Genomic DNA, 26,364 nt, shown 5'->3' with positions numbered 1-26,364 from the left:
GGACGTGTGGATCCAGAATTGGCCTCCACAGTCACTTACGGACTCACTGTTAAAACCGTGTTTATGGAAGACAATCTTACTCACTACGAAAATTCCACTTTAGGCATTTTGGGAAAATGTTTGGGAACTGTTGTGAGTAGACCTTATGACCATTTTTGCATGCTAAGGAAATGGCTTAGAAGTGATGTACAATAGAATAACAATCAAGTTCAATAGTCAAAAGTATTTGAACAGCTAGAACATCTTGTCAGGATATTTCTTGACTGTTTTCGTTCCAGGCACTAGCCTAGCATGGAAAAGCACTTTGACTGGGCCCCAACTCAGGGTTGCTATACAAGAGAAAATGATGGCAGTCATACACTAGGGTGCTGCAGATCTTTTGCCTGTAGCAGCTGCAGAAACAGCAACATTCAGATGCTAGACTAAGAGGTGAAGCTTAAGACTTGTAAATGGGGGTGTATATTTGTAAAAAGCAATATGCAACATATGAAACACTTTTGGAATATATTGTGTGCATGAGTGCTTTCTATGTGCACTACATGTGTGCAAGTGCATGTCCATAAGAAAGTTAAAGTACTTTGGCCACACCCACTGCTGGCATGGAGCCTTTTGAAGCTTGGTCAATCCTCAATGTGGCCCTCAGCCAAAGAAAGGTTAGCCAACACTGGACTATGGGAAGAACAAACTTGGGACATATTGCCTCTTGCCTTTCTGTTGAATCAACAGACATAAAAATAGTCAATGGCAATGCTCACAAGTTATAAAATTCATACTATATGTAAAGCTTTGGATTTTTTTTATTAGTACATGATTTATAGAATTTGAAAAGTGTCATGAAAAGAGAGCTCTTGCTTGGAATCTTTATGAAAGCCCCATGAACAATTTTGTTCATAGAAAATAGAAAATAGTGGCAGGGAAAGATGGTCTCCTCACATATCCCTATTTTCTGTGTAAAAGGGCAAAAACATTCATAAATCAATGTTGATTACTCATTTTGAACAACTTGTCTTTGGCATATTTCCAGTGTGGAAGTAGCTTCCTGAAAGAAAGAGCCCAAATTCTGAAATCACAACACAATACAATACAATAATTGGTGGAAGGAAGCAAGTTATGAACAGCCCTTCCAAGAACGGGGAAAGATTCGTGTTTACTGTACTTAAAAAATTAAAGAGACAAGAGGCCAATATATATTTGTCTACATTCCATATTATTTCTGATTCCAGTTTGTCATTGCAAATAAAACAGTAGCAGCTTTGATACTGGACTTTGCTACAAACACTTGTTCAAATATCTGTAATTCTCAAAGGTCTAACATCAAAGTTCATTCTTCCAGGCCAGAGAATTTCCAGGAAAGGTCAATTTCACAGTCTCAGGTGGCTGCTGTAAACTTTTTCTCCTCTGGAATCTTACTGCATTTGGTCCCACTGGTCCCAATACTTGGGTCCCAGGCTGCAACCTCTCTGCAGCTACGATACTCTTTTGAGGAAGGAGGAAATTCAACCACCATTGTCCTGAAGTGACAAATATTCTAATGAAGAGAATTCAAGGCCTGCTTGGGGTGAAAAAACAGGAAGAGACACAGAATATAGTCATGATCTACCTAGTGAGAAATGGTGCAGAAGCTGTGCTGGAGGCCAATTGATTGATTGAAGTACATTCCGTGGCCTTCAAACAAACCTTTAATGCAATTGGTGTTGCTCTCCTCAACCTTTCATGTGATATGATTTCAGTTAGTACATAAAGTGTAAAAACACTCAAATAACCATGCAAACTGTTCCCAAATATATGTTAGATACCTCTTCTTACTAGATCACAACTTTATAAAGGGCTCAAGTAGGAATAACAACAATTTGTTCTGGTAGAGTAAAATTATACAAGGTCATCTAGCAGGAGCCTTTGCCAGTCACCAAGAGCCTGAAAAACCCAGATAAAATACTACTAAGGGTTCACAAAGTAATACTGATGAATGCATGTATACAGAGGCTCTGGCATACTTACACTGATACGTAACAAGACACCCAGACTTCCAGAGTCTGATGCAGGTGCCTGAAGTGTAAGCACAGATTCCAGAGCATTTGCACAATGGCTACAATATGCTATGGCTCAACCAGGTAACAAGATTGCCACTTAAAAGAGAACAGGGATAAGAGGGTGGTTTCCCACAGAGCAGGGCTAAGTTTTTTCCTGTAATACAGCATCTTCATATCCAGCGATAAAAGAGAACTGTGTGTTCTCTCCATAGGAGATCAATGATTTTTCTGCAAGGCAGCAGGAAATAGGTTTTTTTTGGGGGGGTGCTGAGGTACATAGCTTCCTTCTTAAGAGGTGCCCCTGACTGTGAACATCCTCTATTCATGAGGTGGTGGTGGGGAGATGCATGTTTCTGAATAAATTCCAGTGAGACAGAACATGGACTCCTAGGGAAGCAAGAGATCACGGGGCAATCTTTCCAGGGCTAGTAAAATAATTTGTGCCAGACAGAGCGGTACCGTGAAGAGCTCACTACAAGATGAAAGATGCAGGTGACAATCCAAGTCTGAAAACAGCAGCTGCCAGTAAGGTGGGTACAAAGAATGGTGCAGCATCCAGGATGAATTGTTTCCTGAACATCTATCTGATCTCAACAGGCAGTCTTAGCATAGTCAGTATACGTAAGAAATACCTTGGTAGACAGAATATGGTGGAGGAGCTTTTCATTTCCCATTAAACTGCAACACATGATAAGGTTGAGGGTGAGCAGCTGGGCTCATCTCTCTCAATAAGACAAGGAAATGGCTTCACTCAGACTGCCTACCGATATGTTTCTATTAGTTCATGTAGCTGACTCATCCTTGGAGTCTCACCAGATCCTGAGAATAACTGGCTATTATCCCATCTCCTTGGAAATCCCCTTTCCTTTTCTCAGTTTAGTCACATAAATCCTGTGGGAGGACCTCCTCTAGTCATTTGCTTAACAGCACCCTGTCCTGTCCTGCCTTGTTCATAAGTCAAGATACTCTTCATCCTTCCACCAGTGTATAGATAGCTGCTGTGTACGGATTATTCTTTCTCTGGAGCAATGCAAGCAGTCCCCGCCCCCTTTTTTAATGCTACTAACACTGGCAGCTTGACAACAGCACAAAACAACATGTGGGGAGGAAGGTAGCCCTGCTGAGAAGGGAAAAGTTGTTTATTCAATTTGGAGTCTAACTCCTGACAGAGGCAGCTTCCTACAGTCCCCTACAAGCCCAAGCAGGAGTAAAGCTGACTAGACCCGATCTTCTGCTCTAGCCCATTTCACTCCCAAGGGGACATTTATTTTTTATAAGAACAAAATATTTTTTTCTCTCAGCACAAGCTATTTTGCTGCCTGAGGTGGAACAGCAGATACCCTCCAACCCAAACAAAGTGTGCAGTACCCAAGGCTGACAAAGTTATTTTTTTCACCAGAGACACAAAATCCTACAATCACCTCTACTTGGCAGTCAAAATACAATAATAAATTAGAAGTAAAAATTAGTTGCAAATTCAGGCCACCCAAAATCTGCTTTCTGATGAAGTATACCCACTTAGCCTAATGGTAGAAGAGGCTCTGAAAGAGTGTCATTTCCTTATAATGAACATTGTTTCTACAGAGATCACATTAAAATGGGCATATTTAGTGTTTCTTCTGCTACGAGGTTGCTTCAACTTCCCCTAGACCAGTGTTTCCCAAACGTTTTTGGGCAACGGCACACCTGTTTACCGGAAAAAAATCTCGCGGCACACCACCATTAAAGCCCCGCCCCCGTGACGTCATTCGGGGAGCCGGCGGCCCGGGCCTGAGCTGGAAGGAGAGGCGGTGCTTTTCGGCACAAGGCAATCGGCCTGGAATTGTTTCCCGCGCGCTGCGAAAGGGAACAGCTGCGGTCGCGCGAACCCTCCGGCGCTGGGAGGGGAAAGGGCGGAGTCGCAGAGCACCAGCTGGCCGAGCGGTTGCGCGCAGCGTTGCGCTTTTGGAGAGCGTGCGGCTGCTGCTAGGGGATCCGGGGACGTGAGCAGGCCTGGCCCGACCCGGGTTGAAGGAGGACAAGCCGGCAGCGCGCCAAGTGAGTTCGGTTGCGCGCGACGGCCCCCGCTCCCCCCACCCCCGCCGGATCCTCGCCGCCGCCGCCTCTCGCCCGCCTCCCTCCCACGGCACACCAGCCGATGTCTCACGGCACAGTAGTGTGCCGCGGAACACCGGTTGGGAAACACTGCCCTAGACTGCTTGAAATGCTACAAAGTCTGCAAAACTAGTTTGACCAGAGATCAGAAGAAGAGGGTATGACATATAGGCAATGGTCACTCCAAAATGCTGCCTCCTGTTCTCTGAAAAGCTATTGCTTACCCTCAGCCAGTATACTCACTGAAGACTTGACACAGTGGCCGAAGAGGTACTGGAGCTGCCAATGACAGCTGTAACTGAACTATGATGGCAAGGATCTGACTGACTGGGCAGCAGGATTAAGACCTTTAAATAAGTTTGCTTTACCCAATCTTGTTGTCCACTTCTTACTGACTGACCGCTGTTCCTCTAGCAGGCAGAAGGGAATACACTGGTATAGCATCCTATCCTTGTCACGTCTACTGCTGCCTGTTCAACAAACAAGGGAAATGGCTGGCATTCAACCTAATGAGTCTCCGTTTCTTGGCTCTCCTCCAGACCTGCCATGCAAATTCAAATCAGTCACTGTGAATGTCTGCAAAAGAATGACAGCAGCACTGTCCCCTTTACACAGCAGAAATCAGAGAATGCAAGTACTAAGGCTATCTTAGATTAAAAGAATCCTGATGAAAGGAGGCAAACACAGACTGCTGCTGCTGGAGAACTGGATCTACGTAACAACAGTGGCAGAGGAGTGACTTGTCAGTAAGCAAGCTGCTCCCAATGGAAAGGCTCTGTGAAACTTCAAGGCTTGTATTTGCTTACATTTGAGAGAGAAGGGTTCAACCAATAGGAGTTGGCACTTCAACAGAAGTTGGTTGAAGAGAAGGCCATTGGATAAGACCAGCTGTTGTTCTGGTGCAAGGATAATATCCCGAAGAGGTTCTAAATACCATGTCCAACATGACAACACAAGAAAAGAAAAACAAAAGCCCCCCCCCCCCCAATTCCTGGAGAAACAAGAAACATTTCACCGCTACACAATGTTGAAAGACACTGTTGCCTAGAATGGGGAAGAGCCCAGATTTCATGATAAAAGTCTCTTCCAGCTATATTCTGCCTCTGAAGAACAGCAGTATTAGAGCCTTCTGCTAGCTACATGGGTTCTCTTGCTATTACTCTTCTAATCTTACAAACCCAAAACACAACAGCAGAGCCAGACTGTGGGAAGGATGCAAAAATAGGAGCACATTCTTACCACACTCTAAATCCAAGGTTCTCTGTACCTCAATGAAGTTTATTTATTTATTTCCTAAGATGTATACAATGCTTGATTGTAGAAAAAAAACGCAAAACTGATTAAGTGGCAATTCCATTTTGCACCTGACTAAAAACAAGTTTTGAATTCTTCCATCGTGGACCACCTAACACGTAAGAGGTAAAGAGAGGTTAAAAAAAAGAAAAGAATTCAGATTACCATGTTATTTATATGGTGTTTGTTCTGTCCTATGATAGTCTCAATATCAGACTCTTTCATCACAGAGCCATTAATTGCACAACCCTATAATGTTTACATAGAGATAAGTCTTATGATGTTTAGTGGTCCCAAGCAAGTGTACATAGGATCATGGCCTTATTGTGATAAAGTCTCTTAAGAATAAGAGCAGCCAATAGAGAGGAAAATCTCCATTCAAGGAGCTCTATCATCCCCTCCCCCCATGAATTGTTAAACAGGCTACCCAAGGGCCAGCTACACATGATGTTAATCACATGGTTTAACATCCTGCATATCTCCTGCTCCAAAGATTGTAAATAGCAACCACTGGTCAGGATCAGGTGCATGGGGAGGAGGTTTAACCCTTTCCTTCCACACTGCAGTTCCGATACCTGCCCTCACGGGGGGGGGGATGGGGACGGGACAGCTATTTGGCATATGAGGGGAGTTCTCACTGCTGCCAACGGAAGCTTTCCTCCCATGCCAAACAGCAGCTGAGTGGGGGGTATTTTTGTTGGGACTGTAGCATAGGAGTTGAAAAAGGTGCAGGAAAGGGCAACTAAAATGATCAAGGGGCTAGAGAAACTGCCATATGAGAAAATATTACAGCATTTGGAACTTTTGTTTCAAAAAAAGGGAGAAAAGGTGGGGAGATATTACGGAGGTGTATAAAATAATACATGGTGTAGAAAAAGGGACTAGGGGAAAAAGCAGTCATGTGAAGTACCGTATCTTGAGTCACTCTGTTTCCTCCCATATATGACAGAACAGTAAATAAATGGATCAAGATCTTAGAAACTACCCTATGAAGAACAACCGAAAAGGGTAAGATGTGGAATATTATGTCCCCTGACAGGTGTGTGCAGCATAGGCCACCAGACCAAATGCAGCCCACCAGCCATATACGAGGGCCTGCCAGCTATCTAACCTCTGACTCCATTTTTGCAGCCTGAAGTATGCATCAAAAATAAGTTTATTGGGCCTCTGGCAGGTTCCCATATATATTTGATCATCAAGCTGAATATGAAGCCCAGCTGCAGGATAATGATGTTCTTAAACATAAAACTGATAGGAAATTTAAAATAATTAAGGGACACAAATATGAAAAGACCACATGGTGTTACACAAAAGCAAACCAACAAAAACCAGATGCCTAACAACTTAGATATTTTGTTGCCTGCTGAAAACGTTTCTTTTATGACAATTGTTTTCAGAGGATTAATCTGATTCAGTGTAGGTCAATTGTTCTGTATTTTAGATTGTTTGAATACTTATACATTGCACACCATCCTGATATTTTCTTATGAGCCAGTGGTTTAGAAATACTTTAATAAGTATAATAAAAGTAAAACACCCAATTGGACTACAATTAAAACTGATCCAACAGGATGTTGAGATGGGGACTGAGAAGCAAACCAGGCTAATATGAAAAGGTAGAAACTGCCTCAGGACTTAAGCATCTCTGGGAATGGGCTCAAGTTATTCAGCATCATCCCATCCTTATACTTCACTGGAAGAACTGCTGAAAAACTGTGCACACTTCTAGGAGAAGTGCTAACCCTGATCCCAGTTTATCAACTTCTATGCAAAAGTACTGCCTCATACAAAGGATGCTGGAAAGAGTTTGATGTATGTGCTGTAAAAAACACAAGGCAGTATCTACAAGCAACAACCACAGTGTGCTGCTGAAACACAAGTTGATAAAAGCAAACAAGTTGATAATAGTAGTGCTGCTTTCTCTGTGAAACAGAAAGGCTTTCCCTTTCATATACTACAGCAATACAAATGTCTCATTTACAGCCAGCCCAGCATTCAAATGCACTTTCCCCAGCCATACATATTCCAAGCATAAGGAAGTGCAGCCATTTCACATGTAAACCCCTACTTGATTCAAACAAAACTACTGAAGATTAATTGCATGGTACTAGGAGAGAGGGATCAGCTGTGTAAAAAGTACAGTATGTTTCTACATTCTCACACTCAGCAAACCAAAGTACCTTCCAAATAGTAAAAACCTAATCTGAGATTTAGGGTCTGCATCCTTGACAAATTACAAAATGTAATTTGTAATTATAGCTTGCCAATTTTTTGGCATTAAATAGCTGCTGCCAAAAAGAATGGCAAAAATGTTGTGATTCATTTTCTTTGAACTTGCATAGGCTGAACTATCAGGTGTCCAGAAGAGAAGTACAGCACACGAGTGCAGGTTTGTAACTGATTTGGAAGAGGATAAAAGGAGTCTCTTCAACTATGGAATCTTAATGATAAGCCTTCTCTGCTCTGAAAATATACAAATTAAAAAATGTGCCTAAAGGTGCAATCCTAAAATACACTGATTAGGAAGCAGTCTCACAGAACTCAATGGAGGTTAGCTTCTTAAAAAAACTTATTTAGGAAGCAGTACATGTCAGCCTGTAGTGAAAAGGATTTAAACTGCATAGTGAAGCAGCTGCGTGGGCATGTTGCATACCCAACATCAGCCTGATTTGCCATTAACCTATAGTAGATGAAGGTAACTGAAATTTGTTTCCAGCACTGTTAGATCTCATATATTTGCTCCACTATTTAAAAGACTAGTGGCTTTGGCACATATTCAGAAGTTGGATAATTTATTAAAGGGCTAGGTTAGAGAACAGCAGGGTTTATCTATATACTATGTGTCTCAGTATCCCTGCACTATAGTCCTAGATCAGGACAGTCATATCTGTATATGTTAAACTGTCTGGAACAGAAATGTTTATCATTATTTATTTATCCATTTGATTTGATACAAAACTGAATTCAGTTTTTCAGAGAATGCTAGATGGTTAGAGCGTGGTGCTAATAATGCCAAGGTTGCAGGTTTGATCTTTGTATGGGACAGCTGCATATTCCTGCACTGCAAGGAGTTGAGCTAGATGATCCTCAGGGTCCCTTCCAATGCTACAATTCTATGATAGCCTCAAACACTAAATAATATTGCCTCCAAAATGTAACCAGAGTTAAGAGGGAATGATGGAAGTCAGTAGTGGCAGAAATGAGTAGTTCCTGAGAGCCAAGTAACGTTATCCCTTATCCACCCATGGAATCATTTAGGAATGTCCCATCACTTATTTACCTCATTACAAAATGCCAGAAAAGCTCCAAAAAGGGTTGCTACTTTTTGCCTACTTATCAGGCTAAACTGATCGAGCTCCAACCTTATATTCCCAGTGCAAATAAAGCATAATAAAGAACACAGCAGAAACTTAAGGTACCATCCATATTTCCTCCAGCTTCTTCCATACACATGCCTTTTCCAAACAATTCTTACAGAAAACAGACTGACCTGTAAAATATAAAGGCAACTCTGAAGCAGGGGGCCAAAGTGTTTGGTTCTTAGACAGTGGCAATTCAGGATTTCAACTCTTTGGAGAGACTGATGTGTGCCGAGGCACCCTCACACCCCCTGCTCCAACCGTGGTCCTCTTAGCTTCGTCACCTTCCTCCCAGCCTTATTCTACTTGAAAAAAACCATGCAAATAGTTCTACCATCGCAACATCTACCATGAGCAGAGTTAAAACCAGCTTTCAACCATGCAAAAGAGGCTGCTTAGAAATAGGCACCAGATAGTGGTAAAGAAGCCAGCCACTTGCATTCTCACCTTCCACCCCTCTCCCAAACATCTACAGACTCCCTGCAAAAAATACCACTTTACCCAATCCCACAGGCAAGCAGTTGCCCATGTAGCAAAGCACCAAGCAAACCTACACTTTTGTCTCTTGCTTCTGCCCAAATGAGTTTAGATAACACTTTCCCTCAGTACCAGTCACTTTGCTCCAGGCACTTCCTAACAATTCCCCACAGCAGCTACAGCATGACAACCAGTGAAATGCTGAAATATTATTGGGGAGCTCCCCACCTCCAATTAGAATTTCAGTGGCACCCGTCTTGATTTTTTTTTTCTTCCAGCCTCTCTGTCAAAGATGGCTCTAACCCTAATTGAAGAGTTGTTCCAGCAAAGAGTTTCCCTATTAGGGTTACACACAGAGAGGGAATCCCAAAACCACAGGCTATGTACAGACAGATTAGCATTCTCTCCATCACAGAGATGAAGTGTAAATAATTCCTGAGGATGGCCATCCTCTAATCTGTGTGCCAAATTTCAGTCACCCTCTTGCCTTGGAATGAGCTCTACAAAGCAGTAGCTGTTATGTACATGATCTCAGCTCCCTTTCCTTGGAGAGTGCTCATCAAAGTGTCTGAAGAGCCCTAGGACAGACAGGCTGGGGTGTCCTTAGGCTGACTCGCCAGCAGCACTGGAACCTGTAACTTTCTTCTTGGGACGGGCTTTGACAGTCTTTTGTGGGGGCTGGAAAGCAAGAGAGGAGAGAAATAACATGAAACTAGTTGCAGGACAAGGAGTTTTAAAAAAGAAAGAACTTTGATGAAATTTTTGCTGAGACCTCAGATCATTCACTGAACTCCTGCTTCCAGAACAAAAGGAACTGATTGCTATCCAATTTTAAGCCCTCTTACTTCTGTAATTCTATTAATGAATCAATTCAATTAGTAACCTCAGAATAAGAAATACTTCTGGTACAGCAGCACTAACAGAAAATGACAAAAAAAATAAAACAAACCTATAAAGCAGTCAGCAGAGGGCACTCAAAGAAAATAGGTTATTCTCCTACACAGCCATTTCCTGGCTCTTTACCAGCTCCTTCAAAATTATTTCCAGAAACAGAACCTGAGCAATCAAACTGAGTAACCAGTATAATTTCAGCTACTCTTGAAGGAGTGTCCAGATGTGTAGGAAACCTTTGATTCAGATACAACCCAAAACTTCATGAAGGAAGCCAGCCACAGCCAATTCCTGCCACCCAATGATATACCATCAGCTGTAATCTAGCTGGGGGCCAGGACAGCTAAAGCACTCTACACTAAATGACCTGATGTGCTGCATGTGGCCAGCAAGACCACCACCAAATTTCAATTAATGTCAAATATGTGAAACTTTTTAGCTCTTTAACAAGGGGTGCTTCCAGATAAAGGTTTATTGTGAAACTGGTGCTGTCCGTGCACACAAGTATTTTTGCACAGTCCACAGGAGACTGTCATCATCAAAATGCCAGCCTATGCTTTTTGACATTTAATCCAAATTCCCTCTTAATGTGAAATATATATGGAAGCTCATTAGTGCATTTTTGGTTGGGCCTTTCCCCCTAAAAATAGTAATTTAATTTTGATTTTTACAAACAAAATGAAAATTGATATCCCCATATAGTTGTGTATATACCCAGAGCAGAAAAGGTTACTGAAGGACAAGGGAGCAATTATTGAAGGGAGAGGCCAGAAAACCACAGCATGGAAACATTTCTTCAAGGTGTGGCGTGGACCTGATACAGTGGAATTCCTACGAAAAATCTAAGATTAAAAGCTGGATGCGTGGACATGTGCACAAACTGCGCACACAGAAAATCTTATTTGAGCCAGTTGTTTGCAACATAAAACCACACTATATAATATATTTCGGCACTGGAAAAATCAAGAAGTGGAGCCCAAACAAAAACAGCTGATGGAATGTCTGCAGGCTGTGTCCCTAATGTCAGCAGCAGATCATGCAAAAACTCATAAAACTGGATGCATCCTGAGTGCCAAATAAGATGTGGCAGTAGCACATTCATGTTTATTCATTCATGTGCCTATGCATTCACAAATGAAGCAGGGGAGTCCAACTTTAACATCAAAAGGGAGTACATAAGAGAAGGAAATTGAATCTCCCCTCCTCTGTCTTTCCTTCCCATGTTCCAACACCCCAAGCCCTTTCTCAAAGCTCAGCCAACTTCCAGTACTGCAAGAGGGGAGTGGGGACAATAGAGCATGGGAAGGTAAGCAAATGAATGAAGAAGTATTCAGCTGGTCATGCACATTCTCATTTAAAAATGAGACACTATCCACTCTCTGCTTGGCATAGCAATGGTGCAAATGAACAAACAAGTTGCTACTGCCATCACATCTACTTTCAGCCCTTAGTAATGCCTTAAATTCTTACTAAAGAGGCATTTAAATTATTGACAGAATAGGAATGTGAAACAACAGGAGGAATTCAACATCACACTCTTCTGATTGTTCTGTTACTGCAAACATTTCAGCCTGCCAAACAGAATGATCCCTCTTTCCTTCTCGTGAGCAGTTCTGGGTGTTCTCCTGATCCCCTCCGAGCCAATTTTGGGAGATGCAGGGGAGAAAGCCCTTTTGTACAAGTTCTTGTGCAGGCTTCTGCTGATGGGACCCATTAGTTGAATCCTGTCCAATACTTCAAAATCTAGTGAAAGATATCTGGCAGGCAAGCAAAGCACACTTGCAAGGGAGGGGCAGCTATTAAAAGGGATTATGTGCCAAGCTGAAGCACACAAGTTGTACATGGGGCAGGATCCAGCTGCAAGCTTTCCAAACAATTACATCCAGCTCACCTCAGTCTTTGTCACTTTCTTAGGAGCTTTAAGGCTCTGGGTCCGTTTGGGAACTTTGTCTCCTGTATCGTCATCTGATGGGTCTGTTCTGGCATCAGACTGGGCCCCATTATGTCTTTGAGACAGAGTCATCTCTTCCGATGAGGAATAACAGGATGCACCTGAGGAGAAAACCAAAAACAGAGATGCCCCTTATTTTTTAATATGGAGGAGGAGCAGAAAACGAAAATGCCATCTCTGATACCAAGGTTATTGAAGGAAAGGAGAAAATAAATAATACTAATACAGTGGTGCCTCGCAAGACGAAATTAATCCGTTCTGCGAGTCTCTTCGTCTAGCGGTTTTTTCGTCTTGCGAAGCAACCCTATTAGCGGCTTAGCGGATTAGCGCTATTAGCGGTTTAGCAGCTATTAAAGGCTTAGCGGATTAGCGGCTAAAAGGCTATTAGCGGCTTAGCGGCATAGAAAAGGGGGGGGGAGCGAAAAAAAATCGGAACACTCGCAAGACGTTTTCGTCTTGCAAAGCAAGCCCATAGGGAAAATCGTCTTGCGAAGCAGCTCAAAAACGAAAAACCCTTTCGTCTAGCAGGTTTTCTGTCTTGCGAGGCATTCGTCTTGCGGGGCACCACTGTACTAAGGCGACTAATAATTTATTACACACACACACACACGTGCCCCACCCATCTGACTGGGTTGACCCAGCCACTGTGGGCAGCTTCCAACAGAATATAACAGAACACAGTGAAACATCAGACATTAAAAACTTCCCCAAAAGGGGAGCCTTCAGGTGTCTATGGAAAGTTGTGGAGAATCAAACTGTCAAGGTGACAAAAGACTCAGCGTCTTTAAATGACTCTTTGAATCACTTTATTGGGATTCACCTCCCCACCCCCCTTTTAACAAAAGTAACAGGAGTTTGGTTCCTCCCCCAATCCAGACCAGTGTGGATTGGTGGTGTGCAGTGTAAAGTGAAGAAGGGGTGCCCAGGTGAAGAGGAGATCAAACCCTTCCTTTGCGCACATCCTCTCCCCTCCCCCAGTCTATCTTCTAGCTAGGATCACTGGTTGAATGAAAATTACAGAGAGGTATAGAAGATAAAGATAAAAGAAGTTGTTTTGTGTATGTGAACACAGAAACCTCCTTTTATGCTTCCACGCCTTGCTTTATATATTACTGGAAAATACCCACATTTAAAAATATGGGCCTGCTGCTGTCATGAGTAGCGTGGCCCAAGCTATAATATCTTGCTGCTGGGAAAATGTGAATTCTTTCTTTAAGCAGCATGTCCATTGCAATTGTGAGTACTGCATGAAAAATAGGTGTGCATGAACTCCAAGTTCAAAACATAAACACAGCTAACTACCACTGAAGTTAGACGCTTCAATATTTGCCCCAAGCCCACAACTCTTAGACATCTGCCCTCATTAAATAATATGAATGGATTGCTGTTAACCTGAATCATCAACAGTTTCAAGATGACCAGTAGCAGAAGTACGCATGCGTGGCTCAGGGCTCCGTAAATGCACAGTGTCATCATCCCGAATCAAAGTCAAGTCCTGCATGCTGAAACTCCGTAGTTTTTCAGACAAAACTCCTTGGCCCTTTAAGACACAATTTCTAGTTGTAACTATTCACATGAGTTGAACCATTCAGAACACATCAGAGGACATGCTAAAACAGCTTCCAATGGAAAAGAACACACGACAGCAGTTAGATGAGGGGGACACAGCTTGGGTCTGGTAAGAACAACAACAACAACAACAACAAAATTATTTATACCCCCCCTCCCCAGCCAAAACCGGGCTCAGAGTGGCTAACATCAAATGTATAGCACATTAACATAAAATCAAGCAATCAGTTAAAATACATCCTAAAATCAGATCAGGGTCAGAATAAAATCCAATCAGATGGCAAGCTGCAGATGAGTTTGTCTCATGTCTAACTTGAAAGAACAGCTTAGCAGACAGCATGGAGGTGGGGAAGTGGGATAGAGTTATGACACCAAAAGTCCAACAGAAGGGAACAGGGTTGATATGGCACATAGGTATATAAGGAGTTACCTTTGCAGCTGCAGTAACTGCTGCATTGGCTGCCAAATTTAATCCTCGCTTGCCAACTCGCATCATAGTTTCATAACTCTTGTCACGGGCCTGGCTGATATACTCATCGATTTCCTAGGATTTAATTGGTGGGGAAGGCCACATTAAAAAATGATTTGCATAGCTATAACCCTCAAGAATGATACATACTCACACAAAAGCTTTTAAGAGGAAGTTTTTTGGGGAAGGGCTGAAGCTCAGTAGTAGAGCATCTGCTTTGAATACTGAATTGCTTAGGATTTAATTCTCAGTACCTCCAGGAAGGGCTGGGAATGTTGCCTGTCTGAACCCCTGGTGAAGGCTGCTAGTCAGTGTACACAATTCTTGGCTAGATGGACTTATAGTCCAACTAGGTATAAGGCAAGAAGGTCCAAGTGCATAGGGTTTGAACAACCAAACAGAACAGAAGTTCTCAAAGTCATCATAATGTTTTAATTTTGTTAATTATAAAACCTTTCAAACTTTCTCTAATGACTAAGTAAATCTTTCCAGAGGTTATAAACTATCCATCGACAGCTTGCATGGTGGAATGAGAAAAAGAATCACCTATGGATCATCAATGCCTATACACACAACAGAACAAATGCAGCCGCACTAATTAACAATACACTAGATTACAGAGTACAAAAATAGTTCAGCAGGACAAGGTAACAGAAAAACCAACACCTCTCATTTTGAGAATCATGTACTTAGAAGTACCCATCACATCTTAACACAGGCAACCCAAGTAAGAGGGGAAGAAAAACATGCTTAAACAATTATTCACATGGAAGAATATATCTTTAAGTAAGACTAAGATCAAGCAGTAACTTGTCTTTATGGAACAGAAGAGAGGAATTTCACAAACTAGTTCTGGCAGCAATGAAGCATAATTCTAAAGGCCAGTTTTAAAGTATCATGACATAACAGTAAATGTTAACTTCAATGTCAAGATCAATGTCAACATGTTGACTTCCAGTAAATGTTAAATAGGACATTTCTGGATTTTTTTCTGGAAAGCTTTTTGGAAAATTTCCTATGCAATTTTGGTAGTTAGCAATAGAAAACCTTGTTTGCATTGGAAATTTTCTAGGACATACAGAAAATTTATCTAATTTAGCATGTTTATTTTATATGCATTTTGTAAACAAAACTAAAAACTTGGAAACTTCTAAGTCTGTCTAATGCTATGTTGACATTCATTCACTGATATTAATCACCTTATAAAATGGAAATTTTTCCTCCACTGCCATTCCAAAAAACACACAGGAAGAAATTCTTACACCACTGGTTCAATGACTTACATACATCAGAGGCCGGGCTAAACTCATCTGTATTATGAGTCTGGTGAAGATTTTGTCACTGATTGATTTGCATTTTAGTCTATTGAAATGGAGAGAATGTTTTGTCTATCCAACCTGGAGAGAATGTAGCCCTGATAGACTCTAAATGCATGGGCTAGTTATTGTTAAAGGTGGCTGCTATCAAATCACTCTATCTACAGAAACAATTGAATTGTATGGACTTTGGAACTCACCGTTCACCTGTAGGCATAAACATAGCTAGCAGGTCAATAAGCAAAAATAGCTGCACTTGTCATGTCTAGTCTGATTCTAAAATAGCCAAATTTTATGAAAGATTAACCAATTAACTATAAGAGAAATTTCAGGACTATTATTCTTAGTTTTAACAACAGTGGGGGGATCTCTTCCAAGACTGGGTGGAATCAAGACCCTCATCAGTTTGTTAGAAGTATTGAGAGTGTGACCTCTCCTATTTATCAGAATACAGATACTGTATTGGCCCGAATATAAGCCGCCCCTTTAAAATTGGGGGGGGGGGCAGAGAGACAATACCCGGGCCGCTTCCTGGGGGGAGCTGCACCGCTTTGCTGGCAGCTTGAGGTCACGAAAATAAGCCTCACTTTAACTTTTCACTGTTGGAATTTGGGGGGAAAGTGTGGCTTATATTCAGGCCAATACAATATACCATGACCACTTGGCTCATACTCCTTTTTTTTAGAGCACAAGAGCATACTAATATCCAGTGAGAACTTGAATGATTAGCCACTCAAGAGAAGAGACACAGGTTCTTCACAGCAAAAAAAAACCCTGTGTCCTGCTATTGTGAAATCAGATCCCCAGGAGAAAAATGGGAAGCATGTACCCTTGGTTCTTAAATGAGAAATGAACATCAAGGCTCATGTAATTGTTGTATTGTGTTTCGTTGTGCCAAATTCAGCGTTGTGCCAATTTCAGTCTTCCTCAACATTAGCAGCATCAAGGAGAAAACAAATTACACATATACCAAAACTTTGCCACAGAAAAAAAGCTACTTCCTGGGATCAATTTTCTTAAATCTCTTCTACAAGAAGACCTTCCACACTTCAGACACACATGACAAAAATATCCACTTGTGGTATTCTATACTCAGCAACTGAATCCTTTCTTGATTTTGCATTCTGTATCACAACTATGATGACCTAGCAAGCCGAGTGCAAAAGTCATTGTTGACTCCAGCAGGTGGATGATCAAGGGGAAAGAGAAACAAAGGTTGCAGCTTTTGGAACTTTTTAGTTTCGAGAAAAGGCAAGAAAGAGGTGACACGTTAGAAATTTAAAGTTATGCATGCCATAGAGAAAGTGGCTAGAGAAAATTTTTTCCCCTCTTTCATAACACTAGAACTCATATCCAGTGAAGCTGAATGTTGGAAGATTCAGGACAGATAAAAGAAAGTACTAATTCACACAGTGCCTAGTGAAACCATGTTACTCACTCCCACTGCAGGCAGTGATGGCCACCAAGTTGAGTGGATTTTAAATTTATGGAGGATAAAGTTAACAATGTCTACTAGCCATGATGGCTATGTTCTGCCTCCACAGTTAAGAGGCAGTAAAGTTGCTGGAAACTCCAAGAGGCGAGTGCTCTTTTCTTCAGCCCCTGCTTCAGTTTCCCACAGACATCTTGTTAGTCACTATGAGAACAGGATGTTAGACTAGATGGCCCATTGGCCTGATCCAGCAGGCTCTTCAAATGTCCTTATGCGTAGTGTTATTTAGTGGGAAATTCACCATAGCCACATTTTCCAATGTGTGATACTGACTGTCCTAGTCAGTCCCATGCTTGGAACAGATTTAACATTTAGTTGAAAATATAAAACTTTGAAATCCTGCTATGCTCATGCTCTGGATCTCTTTAGAAATACAGAAGTCTGAATTTCAAGAAGGAATGTGAAGCAGCATGAAAAAGCAGCACCAGTCTGAGAAGTCAGTCAGTGCTAGAGGAAGCTTAACTAAATGTATGCATAGAGACATTGTGATTGAATACAGTGCTTTGTGCCCCCTCCCCCAAAACATAGAGGTGTACAGTGCTTCTCAAGAAATGCAGACTGGGAGAATGTCTGTGTTAGCATACCTTTGCCTTACATGGATCCATGGGATCCCTATCAAATACAGTGAGAATTAGCTTCCTCATTTCACAATTATCAGACCTGTTTATTTTGTGAATAACAGTCATCATTTAAACATACATGTGCTATCATAACTGACACAAGGCAGATATACTAATATCGTTATAAAAAGTATGGTAAGAAGCAGTCCTCAGACAGAGCCAGCCAGCCTTTGGCCTGCTAATTCCTAGGGACTGCCTAGCTCTCTTTTGCAACACTGAGGGATTAGCAGAAAAAGGATTAAATATAGTTCATGTGATTTAAAGCCGTACATGGAACTTGTTTCCTTGTGCAGTACATTCTTCTTTTTTAGCATTATGACCACGTATCCATAATTTTTCAGAATCTCAAGACACTTCTGCCTGAAATCCTAACCCCTTCTTGCACCAACATCATGAAGCCAACTATAAAATCCAGAAATCCAGGAAAACATTACATATTAGATAGCACAGCAGAATGGATCGTATAGCAAGTGCTCTGAGTTTCCCAAAGTAATAATAATAATAGTAATAATAATTATAATAATACTAATACTAATTTATTATTTATACCCCGCCCATCTGGCTGGGCTTCCCCAGCCACTCTGGGCGGCTTCCAAAAGAATATTAAAATACTATAATACATCAAAAGTGTTGCCCAGCACTAACATATAGTGTTTGAAAGGAAGAAAACTCAATATTCCAGTGAATGCTACTCCCAGAAGGCTGAAATATTACTAAAAAAAATTCTGTCCTAAGGTAAAAATGCATAAGGCACTTACAAGTGGATTGAGACTGTCACCCCTTATCTGCAGGCTCAAACTAAATGAATGACAATGTCTATACTTTGCCCTGTGCTAGAACTACATGAGATTAAGGAGAGTAATTATGCATCTACCACTAATCACAGTGTAGACTACGAAGAGTAAAGGTCCCAAAAATTAATAAAGGATCAATTAATACAGCAGCAAATGCTGAAAACATTAGCCAGAATCCATATTGTCTCATGCATGAATGGACTGCAGTTCTGCACACACAGAAAAAGTTTGTAGTTTCTCTTCTGGTTATAGTCCCCTGCCCTGCAATAAATGTTGTTCCAAAGAGTCCCTCAAACTCTCCATGCATGGCCCTTTGGCTCACAGTTAGGAGCCATGAATAAAGCTACTTTATTCAGGTTAGAGCTAACAAATTCTCATCAGGTTACAAACTAGGAATTCACTATTGCTCTGTAAAAGCAGCAGTTGCCACACATCTATTACGAGCAGGCATAAACAGGATTAATATCAAGCACAGACAGAGCTAATACCAGTATCTTTTCTGCAATCTATCATGATCTCATGCCACTAAACTTCCAGGATTTATATGTAGGGCAATCTGAAGGAAGTACCTTCTCCTTATTGGAGAGCGTTGGGTGAACAAACTTCCTGTAGAGCACGCTGGAGCCCTTGGTGTAAGGAGAGAGCAGCCAGATCACAAATGCGATTTTCAGCTCGAAATAAAAGGGAAACCTGAGAGAAATGGAAAAGCTAGAATCAAGCTCAGGTTAGAGATGAACAAAGACTGACAGTCCAGAGAGAAGCAAAGATGAGATAAGCAGAAGGAAGAAGAGAGAAGCTACAGATGGAACAGAATCAACATGACAAGGCCAGCTATTGAACAGGCCACAGATACCCTTTACGGGATGTATTTTCTTAAAGTCTCTTTTTAAGTTTTTGCCATAGCCTTGATAAGTCTATATCCAAAGTTATCCTCAACCCTGCAAACAGAGTTATGTCCTAGCAGTTGCACTACTCAAGTATTTGTGAAGAGAGTCATTGGGAAGAGAGTAACATTGGGATGTTCCATCAGGACTGGCCCTCTGCCTGGGAATGACTGATGTTTTCAACCCAGGAATTACCCCCTTCATTTTAGACTTCTGGACAAAGTGGCAGCTAGGAGTTTTGAACACAGACACTGCAGGATTAGGACATCATCTCTGTCCTCAGTTCTAGTCAGGACAAGTAAGTCAGCACAATACAGCTCAATGTTTGCCTAACAGGGATTTACATTGTTGAGAACAAATCTTTGGAAATTTGTTAGCAAAGCACAAGACATGCAATAGTGTCAGAACCTAACATTTAATCAGAACTAGAATCACAATATTCAAAGATTACTCTACAACTATCCCTATAGTTTCCATTAGGTTTCAGCTTCTCTCCCTCACACTCCACAAATCAGATTCGTAAAACTAGAATCCCATTCTTCATTCACTTTTTGCTCTCTAGAACAGAGGTTGGCAACCTTAATCGGAGGATGGGCGGGAGCATGTGCGCACGCACGCTCTTCCGGGTCAGAGGAGTTGCCTGTGCACACACACGCTATTTCCGGTGCTCTCCCGACACGGAAGTGCACCGGAAATAGTGTGTGTGCATGCACACAGGGGCTTCTTCATCCCACACGAGTGCGCACACGCTATTTCCGGTGCACATCCAGGCCAGAGGAGCACCCGTGCGCATGCGCCATCAACCCAGAAGTCGGTCCCTGCGCCGCACCACGCTGGTAAGGTGGAGGGCGGTAGGGGTCGCCATGGGCTGGTTAGACAAGCCTCGTGGGCTGCTACCAGCCCATGGGCCTTAGGTTGCCGACCCCTGCTCTAGAAGACCCTATATCTTTTTTTTCTAGGTTGGGAGGACAAACAGAACAACTACACATTTTTGCCAACAACACAACCACAACTTTCACTCATTGTGTATATGGTTTACTACAGAACATTCAAATAATAAACCTGAACAACACCATGTTTGTTTTTCTCAAGTACAGGATAACTACAGGGAAGCTGAATACCTTACCAAATTGCCTCACAGCAACCAATTCTAGATGGATAACTGAAAAAGAATTGAAGTATCCAGTAGTCCCCCCGCTTACTTCCTAAGTGTGGCAGGGTACTTACCAAGAGAGAATGATGTCTGTGAGTGTCTCTGCTGTGGTGAAGAAAGCAAACACAATCCAATACATCATCCATTTGACCTGCAAGACAGCCAGCACCATTACATATCATTTGAAAGCTGCAACCTACTTAAAACAAATTCCTGACTGATGCCAAATCTTGTAATTTTGAAGCAGTTCATTATAATTATACCCATGTCCAAATGTCAGCAATTCTGGGTTTCAAACAGTTGGTCTCTCTCTTCAACAGTGTCTAGTAGCAGAGACATCAAGGAAAGTTCCAAAAACAGAAATTCTGCTTTAAGGTTCGCCTGCCAATAATTTTCAGACACCTATAGCTTTTCACCACACTTACGTCTTATCATTACTTGGCCATGTGTACAGCCTTTTTGTCAATTCAAATGACCTGGAACTTTTGCACTTTTGTGAACAATTTGTGCAGATCTAAGATATACATAGTACAACAGTCCTGTTCACAGTGTAATGCACATTTCTCCTCTAACATCTGCACTGACACCATCAAGGAACCTGGGCAGTTGTAACAGATTCTGAACAACCATCCCTCTTTACCAGATTGTGCTAACTTCACAAAGGAATTAAAACCTTGCACATCCTATTTACAACTGGTGCTTGAGAATAGAGACCTTGTTTGCACATCATGGTGATGGCTTATCATGCAGAATTGTATTACTCCTACTTCACTCTTCTTGACTCATGCAAGCAAGAAACAAACAAACAACAGCTCCTAGCTTTCCATTGTGTCTGAACCATACATTGTGCTTTGTTTAACTCCAACAAGCCACAGTTTGTAACTAAGGTTTATTCATGGCTTACTGATCATGGTTTAATAGAATAGAACAAACCATGATTAAACACTCATCTAAATATAATGGTTTGTTTCCTCCAAACGTGTGCCAGCAGGAGCAAAATAGTCCTGCTTGGCATGTTCATGGTAAATTATTAACTATAGTTTACCACAATGTGTGACCTGGGGCAGTCTTTCATGTCTGATTTTCCTATCCCTTGTTCTCCTGCTTTGGTTGCGCTGATCTTCACTAGGAAGTCTTAACCATTTCCAGGATGAGAGACAGCACAGGAAACTGAGAGATACATTTCATGAGTAAATAATGTTGCTACCCACAAATCAACAATTCTCAGCAAAAAAAAGTTGGGGGTGACCAGAACAACCTAATTATAAGATGGACTACCAATATCAAAGCAGATTACCAGGATAATAGTATAAACAATGCAATGTATCCCCACACCAAAAAGGAGGAGTTGACCTTTATCACAGCATGTCAATTTTGCTACAGTAACGTTTAATACTAGTACGAATATTTTGGCAGCCAAGATTATGCCCTCATCTTTGTCTGAACAATTTAACGAGCCTGTTCCACGCTAGAAAGAGAAGCTAGCTCCCCCTGCTGTTCCTTAACTACAAGGCATTATGTAAAAAAATATTGCCACTGAAATTGGCTCCTGAAAAGCAGCTTGTTCTTAAACAGTAACTTTGAACTTGCAATTCCTTCCAAATACCTGGGTGACTCGCAGGTCTATACTACGATGAAATTTGAAAGTGTCCATTTTTAGCCACTTCACTCTGTATTATGGTTGTGAACAATATTTCTTTTTAGATTTCATACCGTCTACCCTTGATTAATTAGGGTTGCCCATGCCATATTCCCCAAAGTGAAAATCCAGACGGAGTTTTTGAGCCTTTTTTAGGAACATTAAAAAAAATAAAAACAGCCCAAATTTACCATACGTCCAGGTTTTCCCTGAATTTTGCTGAATTTTGCCGATTCAGCAAAAATATGCCTGGATGCCATTTTTCTGAGCAATTCTCAGATGTGTCCAGGAAAGCCCAGACATTTGGCATCCCTATTACTAATCTTTTGAAAAATATTTTTTGATGCTCTTGCATTATTCTTACTAAAGCTTGAGGATATCCAAACAGCCTTTTCCCACTGACACTAACATGTATTTTCAGCTAATACCAACTAATGCCAGAGACATCAAATCCAAGTATAGCTGCTATTTTAAAGTACTTTCCTTCAAATTGTGTTCCTCAGCATTCCTCATATTATCAGGGGTTCCTCAACAAAATGATCAGTAATGGCAGACAAAGTAAAAAAACAGCTTGCTTGCTGTTAACAAATTTGCCTTTCAGTGCACAGCTACACAGAAGTGATGAGGTATTTTAGGGTACATACAACTCATGCAGGACAATGGTCAAGATTCTTTGCTCTCCGTGTAGCCCCTCAATAACTGACCATGCAACCTTGAACAGGGGTGAGCAAGGGAGACTGGGATTTAGTAGCGGTTGGGGAAGGGCTGCCAACTTATAATAATAGTTACAACAAAAATTATTTATTTGGGACCAAGGCTGTTCGAATCCCTGAACTTGTATTTGCAGGTCATCACTGTGCATGAATCATGGAACGCAGCAGAGAGCCAAATTTTCTCCCTAATGGGTCTGGGAAACTTAAGGCAATGAAACAACATGGGCAACAACTGGAATGACAATAGCGGGAGACTCATGACAAATGTGATCACACAGGCTAGAGCTCACTTTCATCACCCTGGTGGTGATGGCAGCAAATAAGTCTGACTTTTCTGCCACCATTGAATCTACTCAGTTGTCCAATGAAACTCTTCTAGTGATCAATGTTTGGCCTTAAAGGTGGGGGAGGACCACTCAACTACTTCACTATGACCCGTTCACTGAACACTTCACAGAAAAAAACTACTCACATCCATTCCAAATTGGGTATCACAGTTAGGGCAGAGCCAGATGTACATTTCACACCTCGTTATTTTGGATACATCTGCAATCCATAGATGTGGGAAGAGTTCTTGGAGGAGTGAGACCTACTACATGTATGTTCAACTTTTGCCCTCCCTGACTAATAAAAGCCCTGCTGGGGTTTCTGGGCCCCAGAGCCCAGGCTAGCCTTGCTGCCATGTCCTGGGCCCTCTTGCTGAATGACTGTTTGGCCGGCGTTCGCACGGCACACTCCTTGGAGGCAGGCAGGCAAGGGGCTGTAAGAAGTAGAGAAAGGTTACAAAGCCTATTTGTTATGCTCACTATGGGATTCTGTAATATCTGCTACATTAAAACAATCAATAGTGAGATCTCTGCTGAAGAATCTCACCATGGATCTCTGAAACAGAAAGCTTATGTTAAACCTCCCTTTTTTGCCAAAGTGGTGGAGCAAACATAAGTTGCTGGATCCGACAGTCTCCATTCTAGTCTAGTACCCCATTTCTAACAATGTTCTGCCAGGTGCTACTGGAAAGCCAACAAACAGCACATGAAGGTAATAGTCCTTCCATGTCATTTGATTCCAAGCAACTGATATTCACACACATGAATGTTACATTTAGTTATCATGGCTAACAGCCAAGGACACTCACTTGCCCCCCACATGGCGGAGGTGCATCTCGTGAGGCATCATGTTACATGGCATGTGACGTGTCCCGCCTGCTGTGATGCCGTCGCTTGTGTGCCGGGCGGGGAATGGGGAACGTGGTTGGCCTCCTTCTCCCTGCACAAGGTTGGTCAGGGAGGAGGCGGCAGAGTGGGGCCACCAGGCTCCCCGCTCAGCCTCCTCATCCCCGCATGACATCAGCAGGGTTTCACGACATAGGTGGGGTAGATGCAGCAGAGCAGGCTACTGGATTTGGAGGGAGCCCAGCCCCCTTCTTGAAAAACTGGGGGGCTGAAGACTGCTTGGTCCCCACCACTGTACATTTGCTAATAGCCACTGATTCATTTTCCTTCAGGAATTTGTCTAATGCTTTAAAAAGCCATCTAACTCAAATATTCTGCAAACCTGGAACACAAACCAAAGAGGGGTTTTCTTACTTAAACTGCTTCAGAAGCATTCCTAGTATGCATTTTCAAATGCAGTCAATATGTTAATTTCCCCACAACTGAACTTTTGTGATAAAGTCATAGAAGTTAAAAAAGAAATTTTATTCATTTCATAATTGAATCACAGAGCAACAAAATGTGGTAAATAAGTAAATGAAGCAGCATTGCCCCTTGGACTAAATTAACTCCCTCTCGAATTCTTTTCAACTATATACGGTATATCCTGCCCATTTAGCAACTATACATACGTACATCCTTTTGCTTGAGCTGCACTGTATCCTAAATTAATTATGCCAGGATTTTCACAAGTAATGGGTAAGGATGGTCTTTGGTCCCACATTTTAAAAGGATGGGCCTACATTTTAAAAACAAATAATCCATTCTGGATTAAAAATGCCTCTTTGCTGCTTTCAATTTTACAATAACTTTCAGAAGAAGCACATCCCATACTAAGAAGAATTCTTAGTATTACTCTTGAAAATGCCACAGTATTCTAGATAGCAATGTCAGGGAAACTGCAGCAAATAGAAAGTGGCAACAAAAAGAAACACTTGCATTTTCACAAATGACACGAAAACGACACTTTTCACACTTTGTGCAAACACGCAAGTGATAGAAGCATAGTTTTTAATGTTCAAAAATGTGCAACCATCTGGTTTAAATTGACTAAAAGCCATGCAGAAAGTGGATTTTGCCATTTATGAAGCACATGCTACAGACTAGGCAAGTGGGCTGCAATAGCTGTAACCTTTACTGCAGAAAAAAGCAAAGAGGTAATGCAAATTAGTTGGAGCTGTGGTGAAGTGACATCATGGATTTGTAGGTGCTAAAAAAAAGTCAATTGTGAAGACACCTCAGGAATTTTCACATTTGAAGTTTCTGTCACTTGGTGCTTAAATGGGTCTATAATGTAATTTTAAAACCGAAACTGAGCAGAATAGGTATTTCAGCTCTATTCCACCATTATTTACTCAAATAAGGCAGAAAATGGTCAGATGAACTATTCAGTGTTGTGTAACATGGGTGACATGGACTGTAGCATCGTTTTGCAGTACAATTCCAATTTCCTGCTTGAACAAGCTATGTCGCTAGTATCTTCACACCACTAGGAGACAAACTACAGTAAGGGTTGATGTTAAACCAAGCTTATGGTTAATTGCCTCACACTTACATATTCCTTCACATTTTTCGTCTTCACAGCTTTGTAAGAGGAGTATGCTGGGTACAAGGTGCCGAAAACCAGCCTGGAACAAGAGGTTGTTATTATTATTTAAACAGAAAAGAGAAAGGAAGAAGAAAAACCTCATGAGATTATTCAATCAGCTTAGAGTCGGCTCCAGGCCGGAGAAGCCCCGGTCCCTGCTAGCCCGCCCATCCACCCTCTTTCCCCCTTCCGCTGCCAGCGCAGAGCAAGGCCTAGCGCAGCGGCTGCAAGGCTGGCAGAGCGTCAGAGGCGCTGGGCGCCCTACCTGCAGCCCTCAGGTGGTGGCGCCCAGAGGCCGTTAAACGGACAGCAGCTTAATAAGCGGGGGGGGGGAGGACCGCGGTGTCCAGGCGACGCCCCTGGGCTCGCTCTTGTCACCTGTCAGGGTCAGGGCTAAGCTGGGCGGGGTGGCAGCAGGGGCGGGGGGGGGTGGGCGTCCGCCTCAGGAGCCCCCGAGAGGCAGAGGAGCGGAGGAGCCGAGAAAAGGGCTGGGCGCAGCGGGCACCACCGGGCGGGGTGGGATTCGGGAGAGCCGCCCGTCCAGACGACCCCCGTCCCCATCTTCTTCCCGTTGCCTAGCAACGGGCGAGGAGGGCCTCCCCGTCGCCGTCGTCCCCCTCCTCCCGCCGCCGCCGCGCGCTTACACCACCAGCCGGGAGATGATCCAGGACACCATGGCGAGGCCGAGGCTCCTCCGGGGGCCGGCGAGGACTGGCGAGCTGGCTTTAGGCAGCGGCACCAGCGAGGAAAGGAGAGAGCGCTGTTAAAGGGCAGGTTCCTGCAGCAAGCGCGGCCCCGCCCCGGCTCCTTAAAGGGGAGGA

The 26,364-nt window shown here is 42.4% G+C and overlaps 1 protein-coding gene across 6 annotated transcripts; it reads right to left on the bottom strand.

Annotated features, from left to right (window-relative positions):
- Positions 1-1,186: 1,186 nt before the first annotated feature.
- REEP2 (receptor accessory protein 2) lies at positions 1,187-26,364 on the bottom strand. Of its 6 annotated transcripts, none has more exons than XM_083488611.1 (10): positions 26,188-26,364; positions 25,511-25,583; positions 20,467-20,543; positions 18,925-19,045; positions 14,095-14,208; positions 13,488-13,635; positions 12,036-12,196; positions 9,741-9,931; positions 4,214-8,907; positions 1,187-3,669 (listed from the first exon to the last, which is right to left on the bottom strand). In XM_083488611.1, exons 1-8 carry the CDS (start codon positions 26,217-26,219, stop codon positions 9,857-9,859), a joined length of 801 nt encoding a protein of 266 aa, XP_083344737.1. In that variant the 5' UTR covers positions 26,220-26,364; the 3' UTR covers positions 1,187-3,669; positions 4,214-8,907; positions 9,741-9,856. The 6 variants fall into 6 exon arrangements, with proteins under 6 accessions (XP_083344737.1, XP_083344738.1, XP_083344736.1 ...); XM_083488612.1 differs by having other exon boundaries at positions 9,779-9,931; XM_083488610.1 differs by having other exon boundaries at positions 4,214-9,931.

The sequence above is a fragment of the Podarcis liolepis genome (genome assembly GCF_965112155.1).
Source record: "Podarcis liolepis genome assembly, chromosome: 2".
Lineage (NCBI taxonomy): Eukaryota > Metazoa > Chordata > Lepidosauria > Squamata > Lacertidae > Podarcis > Podarcis liolepis.
Note: the sequence above shows the minus strand (reverse complement) of the source record. Positions and strands in the feature narration are given on the sequence as shown.